General features: G+C 54.4%; 1 protein-coding gene and 1 long non-coding RNA gene across 4 annotated transcripts in view; one reads left to right on the top strand and one right to left on the bottom strand.

The window, feature by feature from the left end:
• The window catches only part of LOC143787731 (uncharacterized), a 105,335-nt gene extending 100,280 nt beyond the window's left edge, over positions 1-5,055 (top strand). The window contains exons 3-4 of one of the 2 annotated variants that reach the window (XR_013218450.1): positions 2,971-3,062; positions 4,936-5,055. This is a non-coding gene — a long non-coding RNA (uncharacterized LOC143787731). Of the gene's footprint in view, positions 1-2,970; positions 3,606-4,935 lie in introns of those variants that run through there. The other variant, XR_013218448.1, reaches the window with a different exon arrangement.
• Positions 5,056-5,249: 194 nt separating this feature from the next.
• Positions 5,250-12,136, bottom strand: part of MCOLN2 (mucolipin TRP cation channel 2) — a 50,467-nt gene continuing 43,580 nt past the window's right edge. For both annotated transcript variants that reach the window (XM_077276700.1, XM_077276699.1), the window contains exons 12-14: positions 6,981-7,187; positions 6,597-6,727; positions 5,250-5,629 (exon numbers count right to left, since the gene is read on the bottom strand). In XM_077276700.1, coding sequence (XP_077132815.1) covers positions 5,593-5,629; positions 6,597-6,727; positions 6,981-7,187 — 375 coding nt within the window. In that variant the 3' untranslated portion in view covers positions 5,250-5,592. The remainder of the gene's footprint in view (positions 5,630-6,596; positions 6,728-6,980; positions 7,188-12,136) is intronic.

Below are 12,136 nucleotides of genomic sequence, written 5' to 3'. Positions count from 1 at the left end.
CCTCAGCTGTGAGGAGCCACAGTTTACAGTGACTGACAGCAAGCAGAGATCTTGTCAGGAATTGCCACACGAAGTCTATTAGCTGCAGAACGTTACGGCAATTAGGCTTCATTTATCATCCATTTCCTGTCCTGATGATTGCGGCTGTGGATCAGCCCCTGAGGGCTCCGTAATGTCCTGATAATACATTATAACGTGCAGTAATGGCGCCATTTACAGACAACGAGGAGACGGAGTGTAGATAATAAGATGAGCGAGTATACGGCGCTTCGGTAATTCCCAGACTCTCAGCTCCTCTGCAGACAAAACATCCGGATCCTTTACTCAGATACGACAGCGGGCGGGAAATCACTATTCACAGGGAATAAAATGCAGATATTGGATGCAGGCATCGGATATCGGCCTCAGGGTCACATCATACTGACGGCCGCCCCTGGGGGACAGAAAGGCCCCAATATAACACCTTAGATGCTGTGCCCATCACCAACCGCGGCATCTGAGGGGTTTACCAGCTCCGATCACTGCAGCGACTGGCGGGTGGGCATCTGCGGTGTAAAGGCCCCTGCGGACCCCAGGCATGGACGAGGCCTATCAGCACCAGCCCCCCAGCTCAGATGCACCATAGCAGGCACCATCCCCCCAGCTCAGATGCACCATAGCAGGCACATGGCCCCCAGCTCAGATGCACCATAGCAGGCACCATCCCCCCAGCTTAGATGCGCCATAGCAGGCACATGGCCCCCAGCTCAGACGCACCATAGCAGGCACCGGCCCCCAGCTCAGACGCATCATAGCAGGCACATGGCCCCCAGCTCAGATGCGCCATAGCAGCCACATCGCCCCCAGCCCAGATGCACCATAGCAGCCACATGGCCCCCAGCTCAGATGCACCATAGCAGGCACATGGCCCCCAGCTCAGATGCATCATAGCAGGCACATCGCCCCCAGCTCAGATGCACCATAGCAGGCACCATTCCCCCAGCTCAGATGCACCATAGCAGGCACATGGCCCCCAGCTTAGATGCACCATAGCAGGCACCATCCCCCCAGGTTAGATGCGCCATAGCAGGCACATGGCCCCCAGCTCATATGCACCATAGCAGGCACATGGCCCCCAGCTCAGATGCGCCATAGCAGCTACATGGCCCCCAGCTCAGATGCGCCATAGCAGGCACATGGCCCCCAGCCCAGATGCACCATAGCAGGCACATGGCCCCCAGCTCAGATGCACCATAGCAGGCACATGGCCCCCAGCCCAGATGCACCATAGCAGGCACATGGCCCCCAGCCCAGATGCACCATAGCAGGCACCGGCCCCCAGCTCAGATGCACCATAGCAGGCACCATTCCCCCAGCTCAGACGCACCATAGCAGGCACATGGCCCCCAGCTCAGACGCACCATAGCAGGCACCGGCCCCCAGCTCAGACGCACCATAGCAGGAACCATTCCCCCAGCTCAGATGCACCATAGCAGGCACATGGCCCCCAGCTCAGACGCACCATAGCAGGCACCGGCCCCCAGCTCAGACGCACCATAGCAGGCACCGGCCCCCAGCTCAGATGCATCATAGCAGGCACATGGCCCCCAGCTCAGATGCACCATAGCAGGCACATGGCCCCCAGCTCAGATGCGCCATAGCAGGCACCGGCCTCCAGCTCAGATGCACCATAGCAGGCACCATTCCCCCAGCTCAGATGCGCCATAGCAGGCACATGGCCCCCAGCTCAGATGCACCATAGCAGCCACATGGCCCCCAGCTCAGATGCACCATAGCAGCCACATGGCCCCCAGCTCAGATGCGCCATAGCAGCCACATGGCCCCCAGCTCAGATGCGCCATAGCAGGCACATGGCCCCCAGCCCAGATGCGCCATAGCAGCCACATGGCCCCCAGCTCAGATGCACCATAGCAGGCACATGGCCCCCAGCTCAGATGCACCATAGCAGGCACATGGCCCCCAGCTCAGATGCACCATAGCAGGCACATGGCCCCCAGCTCAGATGCACCATAGCAGGCACATGGCCCCCAGCTCAGATGCGCCATAGCAGGCACATGGCCCCCAGCTCAGATGCGCCATAGCAGGCACATGGCCCCCAGCTCAGATGCACCATAGCAGGCACATGGCCCCCAGCTCAGATGCGCCATAGCAGGCACATGGCCCCCAGCTCAGATGCACCATAGCAGGCACATGGCCCCCAGCTCAGATGCACCATAGCAGGCACATGGCCCCCAGCTCAGATGCACCATAGCAGGCACCATTCCCCCAGCTCAGATGCACCATAGCAGGCACATGGCCCCCAGCTCAGATGCACCATAGCAGGCACATGGCCCCCAGCCCAGATGCACCATAGCAGGCACATGGCCCCCAGCTCAGATGCACCATAGCAGGCACCATTCCCCCAGCTCAGATGCACCATAGCAGGCACATGGCCCCCAGCTCAGATGCACCATAGCAGGCACCATTCCCCCAGCCCAGATGCACCATAGCAGGCACATGGCCCCCAGCTCAGATGCACCATAGCAGGCACATGGCCCGCCGCCACCGGCTGCTCCAGTAATACTAGTAGGTCCTTCATTCTCCACCTTGGTAAACTCATCTTTACATATTGTGCTGATGGAAAAAAAAAAAAAAAACATTTAGAAACTTTGCAACTGTTCTTGATTAAAAATCATTTTGTTCCTAAAACTCCTGTGTGTCTCCGTGGTAACAGACCACAAACAACCCTGTGTAGTCAGAGCCGATAGTCACACTTTCATAAGTCCCCCGTTAGCTTGTAGTGGGGCACAGATGGAAGCATGGCTGCGGAGCAGTCTGTTACCACGGAGACACATCGTGCTGCATAGAGCTGCAGACATTGCACTGTGATCGCACGCGTAATATTCCATGGACCCCCGGGTCTGTGTGCAATGTCCGGTTTCTCTACAGTGCAGCAGTAATAATCCAATCTCTCTTCTCTCCTCCCCCTAGAAATATATATTGCTGGAAAAAGGTATAAAAAGAAAAGCGCTAACAAAAGCAAGCGGTGACCAGGAAAGCAAAATCAGGGAACAAAGTGCGAGGTAAAAGCTTTGTTCTTTCCCAGCATCCATCAGCTGCGGCCGCGGGATAACCAGACTCGCTTTATGTGCAATATGCATGTTGTGCAGGACAAGGCGGTAATAATCTGCCGGGATCTGCAGGTTTATAATGGATCCGTCTGCAGCAGCGGCTCTCCCAGATATTGGCGGTTTATAATGGACGATGTGGAACTTGCTGAATGTAAGAGACTGGCCATTAAATATTCATCAGTCCCTGGACGGGGCCCAGCGGTCGCTCTCAGAGGCTTTTGTCCATCTGCAGCCCCCAACACTGTGCCGTCATTCACAGTTAATAAGTTAATGGGGCAGACAGTGGCCGCACCCCAGCGAGATCCAGGCTGCCAGCACCCCAACCCGAGCGTGATCTGGGCCGCCCGCACCCCAAACCGAGCGACATCCGGGCCAACCGCGCCCCAACCGAGACCCAGGCCGCCCGCGCCACAACCCAAGCGAGATCCGGTCCACTAGTGCCCCAACCCGAGCGAGACCCAGGCCGCCCGCGCCACAACCCAAGCGTGATCTGGGCAGTCCGTGCCCCAACCCAAGCGAGATCCGGTCCACTAGTGCCCCAATCCGAGCGAGATCCAGGCAGCCCGTGCCCCAACCCAAGCGAGATCCGGGCCGCCCGCGCCACAACCCGAGCGAGATCCAGGCAGCCCGTGCCCCAACCCAAGCGAGATCCGGGCCGCCCGCGCCACAACCCGAGCATGATCTGGGCTGCCCGTACCCCAACCCAAGCGAGATCCGGGCCGCCCACATCCCAACCCGAGCATGATCCAGGCAGCCCGTGCCCCAACCCAAGCGAGATCCAGGCAGCCCGTGCCCCAACCCGAGCGAGATCCAGGCAGCCCGTGCCCCAACCCAAGCGAGATCCGGGCCGCCCACATCCCAACCCGAGCATGATCTGGGCCGCCCGTGCCCCAACCCAAGCGAGATCCAGGCAGCCCGTGCCCCAACCCGAGCGAGATCCAGGCCGCCCACATCCCAACGAGAGCATGATCTGGGCCGCCGTTGCACCGCCAACATGACAAACTGAGAATCAATGAGACATTATACTGTGAAGAGATAGGAGGGACGGGTGGAGAGAACTTAGCAACAACTGGGATATTTCTGCAGATTAATATTAAAATGATTAATGGTGGTCTCTGGATTACAAGGGTCAGTGTCTCCCTCGTATGATCACCGTATGCCACAGATGGGGTCTCTGTCCAGGACTGGCTACTGACAGCGGCTCTTGTGGTGGACGACCTCGACCTCACGACATGTCAGGCCTGGACAACGTAGTTTATGGTTTCTGAAAACTGTGGGGCCGTTTGTGAAGTCCAGAAGTGCCGGCGACTGTAGTAAAACACATTCACTAATTTGTGAAATATAACAGTGACATTTTCAGAACCACATGGACCATGTAAAGGGGAGCTGGGCCGGCATTAGTGATGAGCGAATATACTCATTACTCGAGATTTCCAGACCACGCTCGGGGGTCCTCTGAGATTTAGTTTTCTTCGCAGCAGCTGAATGATTTACATCTGTTAGCCAGCATAAGTACATGTGGGGGTTGCCTGGTTGCTAGAGAATCCCCACATGTAATCAAGCTGGCTAGTAGCTGTAAATCATCCAGCTGCAGCGAAGAAAACGAAATCTCCGAGCACTAAAAAATACTCGGAGGACCCCCGAGCGTGGTCTGGAAATCTCGAGTAACGAGAATATTCGCTCATCACTAGCGGGCACTAGTCCACACAAAGGTGTTCTTGAACCATGACGTCCAGTGAAGGAAGCGCCGTCCGGTCTTATTTTACATGTAACGTGCAGTTTAATACATTTTATTTGCTTTTTCTCTATTTTTATTATTTTACAGGAGAATTCTTACATATAGTTATGTAGAAAACCTTTAAAACCCAACCAGCCAGTGTGCAGAGCTCCTGGGAAATGGAGGCCACGGCTGACTGCAGTGTCGGACTGGGCAGGCGAGGGACCACCAGTAACATAGGATCTAAGACCCCACTGCTGAGAATTAGACAGATTTATATGTGTGACCTATGGGGAAGTAGGCGATCACTAAGCGCCCCAATAATCCCCCGCACGGTGCCCATCAGGACCAGATCGGACCCTTCATCCAGCTGGGAAATACCGGTATAAGTAACAATGTAGCAATCAGCCGCATCGCACGCCGTCAGTATAAATCACTTTTATTATTATTATTATTATTTCAGAGGTAAACACATTGTATGAAAATAAACCACTTTTATAAATAATTCATGTCATAAAAATAAACAGGTTTCTCTGTAAATGACAGAATTCAATACCGAGCGCAGCCGGAGTGAGGACGACACGGCGAAACCGCGAACAATGCATTACTGGCGTTTACAACCCCCAGATGAAGCGCTCCGAACATCACTGCTCCAAGGGGAAAGCAGCCGGCGTATTCCTGGAGCGCGGCCGTCACGTGGACAGAAGATCAGCAGTCGGATCGAGGCACAAGACCAGAGAAGGGTCCGGTGTAGGGGGTCCGGCGTCAGTGTATGAGGATGGAGTCATCGTCTCCTCGGGTCCTGGAAATACAGCAGAATAATAGAGAACGATGGCTGTGAGTGGTCAGTACCATCAGTAGCCTCCCTGGATCTTATTGGGGTCCCCCTGGTGCCAGACACTCCACATCCCCACACAATAGGAGATGCATTATGCCCACCCCGGACCCTCTGCGTTCAGCTGCCGGACACGTGCAAGGTTTGTTATGAATTAACCCCGTAAAGTTAACCTGTCGTTTGCCGTAAATCCATATTCCTTTTTCACCTGATAAAATGCCGCCATTTTCCTGTTTGTTCCTGCACTTCAGCTCCCGAGCTCGGGCCCCTACTTCCCTGTATATAAATCTCATTTTATTAGCCAAATGGGTATGGTCCTCAGGACGATGCTCCTAGAAGACCACGCCCACTTGGATAAAAAAAAGACAATTTATATACAAGAACATAAACAACGAAGCCGGATCCAGAAGAAGATTAAACAGATAAATACATCCGTAATAGACTGTGTGCGTGACCGCCCCCATTAATATCCAGCTCTTCCCCCTTTTTGCCTTTTTCTATGATTGTATGAATAATATTTCTACCTTGTTATGTGTAGATTATAGATTTTGTGGAACAAATATAGGGAATAAAGTTATTTGCTTTGGTGTTCTAATATTTGCCCAATTACATTATATTTAGCAGGTTTATTCTTCCCTTTTGGGCTTGTGGCTTCGGTGTTCATTGTACATTTATACTCCTGGATTATAACACGTGGCGCTGTAATCACAGGCGATTGTTAGGGACATTTATCGATCGCACCAGTCACCCATCGACAGCAGCCATCAAATGGCGAAATGGCCGGGATCGGAGAGTGCCACTGCCCACTGCAGAGCCTCCGCGGCCGGCAGCACAGGACCGCGCAGGTTATGCTACAATGCCGCGTAGGCGCAGCGCAGCAGGGCAGGTGCCGTAAAGAGGCACAGGTAATGGGAAGTCCAGGCGGAAAACTCACCGAGAACAGCAGCAGATCACAGGAACCGCATCCAGCCATCTTTTTTCACAAGTCTGTGTCTCGAATACGACATTGCCACTGTGAAGAAACCTATGAAGATCTGTGGTTGGAAAACCGTTCTGCTGGTAATTCTACGAAACAAGTATAATAAAGTAAGTTATCCCGTGTGTAATGTCACTCATTTATATCCAGTCTTAATTAGAATTTGGGGCCAATATTCCCAGGAGACAATTACGCCCCATTACTACAAGTTCCACGCTTAGAACTTGCAGTACCGGTTGTCACCACTGCCATCACCAATAGAAGCCTATGCAACAGCGCCCCCAGCTGTAATCCAGTTTACATGCAATTCTCTTTTTGTATTCCAGGTTATGATAAACTCACCTTAATGGTTTCATAGGAGTCGGTGATGAGCGCAATGAACAGACTGAGGATCATGTAGATGAACAGACTCATGAAGGAATAGAGGTAGAGTCGGCTGAACAGCCACACCAGGGTGCTCTTCTGCTGGATTTGAGCAAAAGTAGCAAACATGTCGTCACCATTGACTAGTGAGAAGAGACATTCGGCCACAGTGTTCAGATCCTCGAACTGTAATAAACAAGTCCAGGTTGTCATGGAGGAGACAAGGGTGCAGGAGGCAACTTACTGCGGGTGCAGACGGCGCCCAACATTCGGATCCTCTATTGGGGCATTAACGAGGTGGGCACTACTTCATCACGGATTACCTATCCCTAGGATAAGTCGTCTATGTCTGATCGGTCGGGGTCCGGCACCCACTAGTCAGCTGTTCTTGGTGGCGGCCTGAAACGCTCACTTATGGAGCGCGCCATCTTCTGATAGTGGTCACGTCTGGTACTACACATCCGCCTGCTAGTCAAATCCATAGGATGTGTAGTACCAGCCGTGGCCACTATCAGAAGACGGCGCGCTCCACAAGTGAGCGTTTCAGGCCGCCACCAAGAACGGCTGATCAGCGAGTGCCGGACCCCAACCGATCAGACATAGGTGACTTATCTTAGGGATAGGTAATCAAATAGTGGAAAACCTCGTTAATGTCCAAAACCTGCTCTACTACAGAAGTGCCTCGGTACAGGCTGCAATTCACATCTCAACCACTGGGCGGCTACAAAGACACATATAGCATAAACCTCTCCCAACAGAGTATCACAAAATAAGGTTTTTATCCAGAGCTGCTCATGTCAGGATAGATCAAGCCTGGAGGAAACATGAGGAAGGACACATCTGTGCCCCTAATAACATGCATTCAGTCCAATATAACTGAACTGGTCGGTCACAAGCGCACAAAGCCAGAGGTGGGAAATCCGCTAATCTGTAAGGGCGTGTGCACACTACAGCCAGTGCAAGCCGCTGCGCTCCAGGATGCGCCCGGAAAGCACTGAACATCGGCATTTCTATATAAACAACTCGCTGATCACATGTTCAGGCTTTTATGACGCTTAAAATTACTACAGGTTTCCAAAATATGCCAAGTGGTAAAGAGCAGTGAGAGGAGCGGTGAGAGGAGCGGTCAGGCACGGTCTGCCCTGAAGACACAGTTACCATGTTAGTTAATGGGAAGGCTCAGAAGATGCCCAGGCATTTTTTTTTTATTCTGAAAAAAAAAAAAAAAAAAAAACAACCTGTCTCTTTATTGTCAAAAATGTAAAATAATCACTCAGGAAACACTTCAGGGAAAACAAAAATGATGGCTTCACCTGAAGAGTTTTCCTCTTGGAAAACCCAGCTTATTTATAGTCACCAACATGGGGAGCTCACTACATACAGATTTATACAGCCACCACTAGGGGGAGCTCACTACATACAGTGTTATACAGCCATCACTAGGGGGAGCTCACTACATACAGATTTCTACAGCCACCACTAGGGGGAGCTCACTACATACAGTGTTATACAGCCATCACTAGGGGGAGCTCACTACATACAGATTTCTACAGCCAACACTAGGAGCCTGTAGTCTGTGGAGGAAGGTGCTGGTCTGTTTGCTCCAGGAGAGTAACCAGTTGTTTTTTTTTCCACCCAGTAATTCCCCCCCCCTCTCTGACCTAGGAAAGAGAGGGGTGTAGTGGATGGACTGTGGGGCTGAGTCCCCGTCTCCCACCCCTCGGTCTAAGCCGGCGAGGGGTGGGAGCTCATTGCTACCGGCAAAGAGGGTCACCAGATCTGGCAAGGCCCAAAACATGGAGGAGCCTAGGAAGACCCAGGAGGGCTGCAAAGCCCCTAAGGCTGAGGCGAGGGCCACTGCGGTGTCTCCTCCCGGAGGTGAGCGGAGTACTCACAGAGGTGCAGCGGCGGCGGTGCAGAAGGATTGGGGCACTAGGGCCGCACGGGAGCCGGTTACCAGCTATGGCTCCCGCGTCCATGCGTACCTCAGCGAGTATGATGAGGCTGGGAAGACCATCAGGAGACTCCGGGAGGAGCTGAAGGAGGTGAGGCAAGCTGCAAGCAGAGCCTCCCGCACAGAGAAGTCTGCCCTGACAGCCAGGATATCCAGCCTGGGGATATGCATTGAGGGCATGGAAGCCCGGAGAGCGGCAATATTGGACAACAGCGGGCCCTTCCGGGAAAAGCTGGAAAATGAGGACCGATTCCACAACATGGCTGCTGCAAAGGAGCCAGAGGGGTCTCGGCGTCCGACCCAGGTGGAGGAGGTGGACCATGAGGAGATGGAGGAGGCGCCGTACCCACCTGGGGGCTTGGTAAGTGATCTCCAGGCCACACACAGCGGGATAGATCCAGTGCAGGTCCCACTCCCATCAGACAATAGCATTTCAGAGGATGATGGGGGTGATGCGGATGATCGCAGCAGCGATAACAGCAGTAGTGGGGGTTGCCTCGTCTTGCAGCAGATCCGTCAGCTAGAGTCCCCAGTAAACTATGCCCACCTGAAGTTTGGGGATGAGGTCTGCGGGGATGAGGCAACCAGGAGGGGGAAAAAGAAAAGCAAAAAAAGGAAGAAAACATCGGAGGAGAGGTTGGTGTTTGTCCCCCTTCCTGGGACCCCCCGATCCCGCTGTGTGGAGCCCGCTACCCACCCCGGCCCGGGACCTGCAGTGGGTCCGGTGCGAGGGAGCGGGGAGAGTACAAGTCGTATGGCGCAGGTCGCCGTCTCTGCTGGCGGTAGCAGAGGGGGCGAGAGTGGGCATGCGGCTGCAGAGCCGGACAGTGTGCATGGTCTGGAGTGTGGCCCTGTGGCGGGCGGTAATAAAATCTGTGGGGGTGTCCAGGCCCGATCCTCTGTGGAAACGGGGGACGGCCTGGTGCCTGCTGCACACGCTGACGCTCGGGGGGTGGAGGCTGTGGGTACCTTGCCGGTGGTCACCGCTCCCCGCAGTGTTGGCGGTGCGCTGTCAGCCGGGGCCGCATCATCGGCGGCGTGTGCTGTGGTGTCGGGGTCCCCCACATGCAGATCCGATGCTGGGTCAAAATCCGGGACCCCGGCACCGGTTATCATCTCAGGTGCAGCTGTAATGGCTGCGGTAATGCCGTCCCGGATCGCACCCTCGTCGGAGGGGGTCACACCGCCAGGGTCCTCTGCATGTGTGTCACCTGTATCTGTGGGGGACCCGGCGGTGAAGTGCACACAGGAACGTGGAGATGGTCTGCAGGAGAGGCTGGAGCAACAGTCTGCAGCTGCCAGCACATGCTCTGCTGAAAAGCAGGGTGTGGTAATCAAACCCTGCAGTATGGATCTTAAAGGGGCAGCTGCACTGCAAATAGCAACAACCCCAGCAGAAAGCAGAAAAAAAAATGCTAACAAAAATGTAAATGTAAATAAGAATGGAATTGGTGCAAGTGGTGTGAATAGTGTCTGTGATAATGGTGACGGGTCAGGGGCGGTTTCTGCTGGAGGTATGGTTGGTGTGAATGGTGCCAGTGCGGTGATTTCTACCAGTGAAAATGGTGAGGCTGAGGTAATTGAGGTGGAGATGGTTGACTGTGAGGTTGAGGGTTCAGGGAATATAGGGGCTGGTCCATCGTCCCCCTCACCTGCAGCCGCCATTAGTTATGCGGCTGCTGCCGCTGGGGTTCCACAGGGGTCTTCCTCATCTCCGGACCCAGGGAATGAGGCTTTTCGCCGCCGTTTCCTGGAGGCCCTCAAAAAAGGTGAGCGGACGATCAATGTAGAGGGAAGAGAGGTGGCGTTGTCCTACTGGCTAGATAAGTTTGGTCTAGCTGCCTTCCAAGAGAAAAGGGGGGGGGGGGGAGACCGTGTGGTCCCTCCCGACAGCCGGGCAGGGGGTCTCCAGGAGAAATGTGGTTCGTCTTCGCTGGAGGGGCGATGAGGCATGTCCATCCAGGACAAATGTAGTGAAGCTCCTCATGAAGATGGACTTCAGAGCTATTGACATCTTTGCTCTGATACATCCTTTTGGGACCTCCACCTTTGATATCAGCTTTGTTCGGCCGGAGGGCTTGGAGCTCTTTTGGTCGAATTATGAGCTGGTAAAAGAGGAACCCGGCTGGCGAGGGTTCGCCGTGGAAGCAATTTCTCGCCAAAGTGGGCCGAAGAAAGTGACCGTTTTAACATGTAATGAGTCTCTTTCTGGCGTTGACATAATGACCTGGTTGAGCCGCTATGGCGAGGTTGTGGACGTCCCTAAGAAGAACCGGGACGATTTTGGTATCTGGTCAGGAGGCTGGACCTTCATGGTAAAGTTGAAGCGTTCAGGTGGCACTGTCACCCACATCCCTTCCTCGGCTTTCCTGGGAAGGGATCGGATTCTGGTCTTCTACCAGGGGCAGCCGAAGGTATGCCACAGGTGCGGTGATCCTCGCCACTTCAGCGCAGGCTGCAAGGTGCAGAAATGTTCCTTGTGTGGCGAGGTGGGTCACCTCGCCGCATCCTGTGGTGTCATTCGATGCCACCTGTGTGGTGATCTAGGTCACCCGTTCAGCCGCTGCCCTCGTTCCTTCTCTAATGCCATGGCCGGCCGGGCGGAGGGGAGCCGCGAGGAAGTTCCTGGCGGTGCAACTTCTGCAGAGGTTGGAGGTGGCAGCGGGGGAGGAGCTGAGGGGCCGATGAGGAATGGCAGGGCGAGGGGCCCCTCTTACCAGCGGAGGCAGGCAAGGCGTCAGGAGGGCAGGGGGCAGGAGGAGCCTCGGGAAACTGGGGTAATGGCTGCCCCCTCCTTCGAGGCGACAGCTCATGTCACTGAGGCACCGGGGGAGGAAGCGGTGAATGAGGAGATCAGACGGATGGAGAATGAGGAAGTGGCTGATCTCTCAGATGCCTCTCAATATGAAAGTTTTGATGAGGATGGAGGGGAACAGCCAAAAGAAATGGGTGACAAGGGTACCAAGAGTGCCAAAAGTAAAAAAAAGAAGAAAAAAGGTGGAAAATCTTCTTCCCTGACCAAGGTGCCTAAGGAAGGTCCCACCGACTCCCCTCTGATCCCCCTCTCCAACCGGTTCCAAGCCCTTGACGATCCTGCTGAGACGGGAGTCGGGGGTGAGGTTCCGGAGGTAACATCGGGAGGGCCTTTGGGAGGCGGGGGAGTCCCTTCTCCAGGGGGTGT

This window comes from Ranitomeya variabilis, chromosome 8, assembly GCF_051348905.1.
Source record: "Ranitomeya variabilis isolate aRanVar5 chromosome 8, aRanVar5.hap1, whole genome shotgun sequence".
Classification (NCBI taxonomy): domain Eukaryota; kingdom Metazoa; phylum Chordata; class Amphibia; order Anura; family Dendrobatidae; genus Ranitomeya; species Ranitomeya variabilis.
Note: the sequence above shows the minus strand (reverse complement) of the source record. Positions and strands in the feature narration are given on the sequence as shown.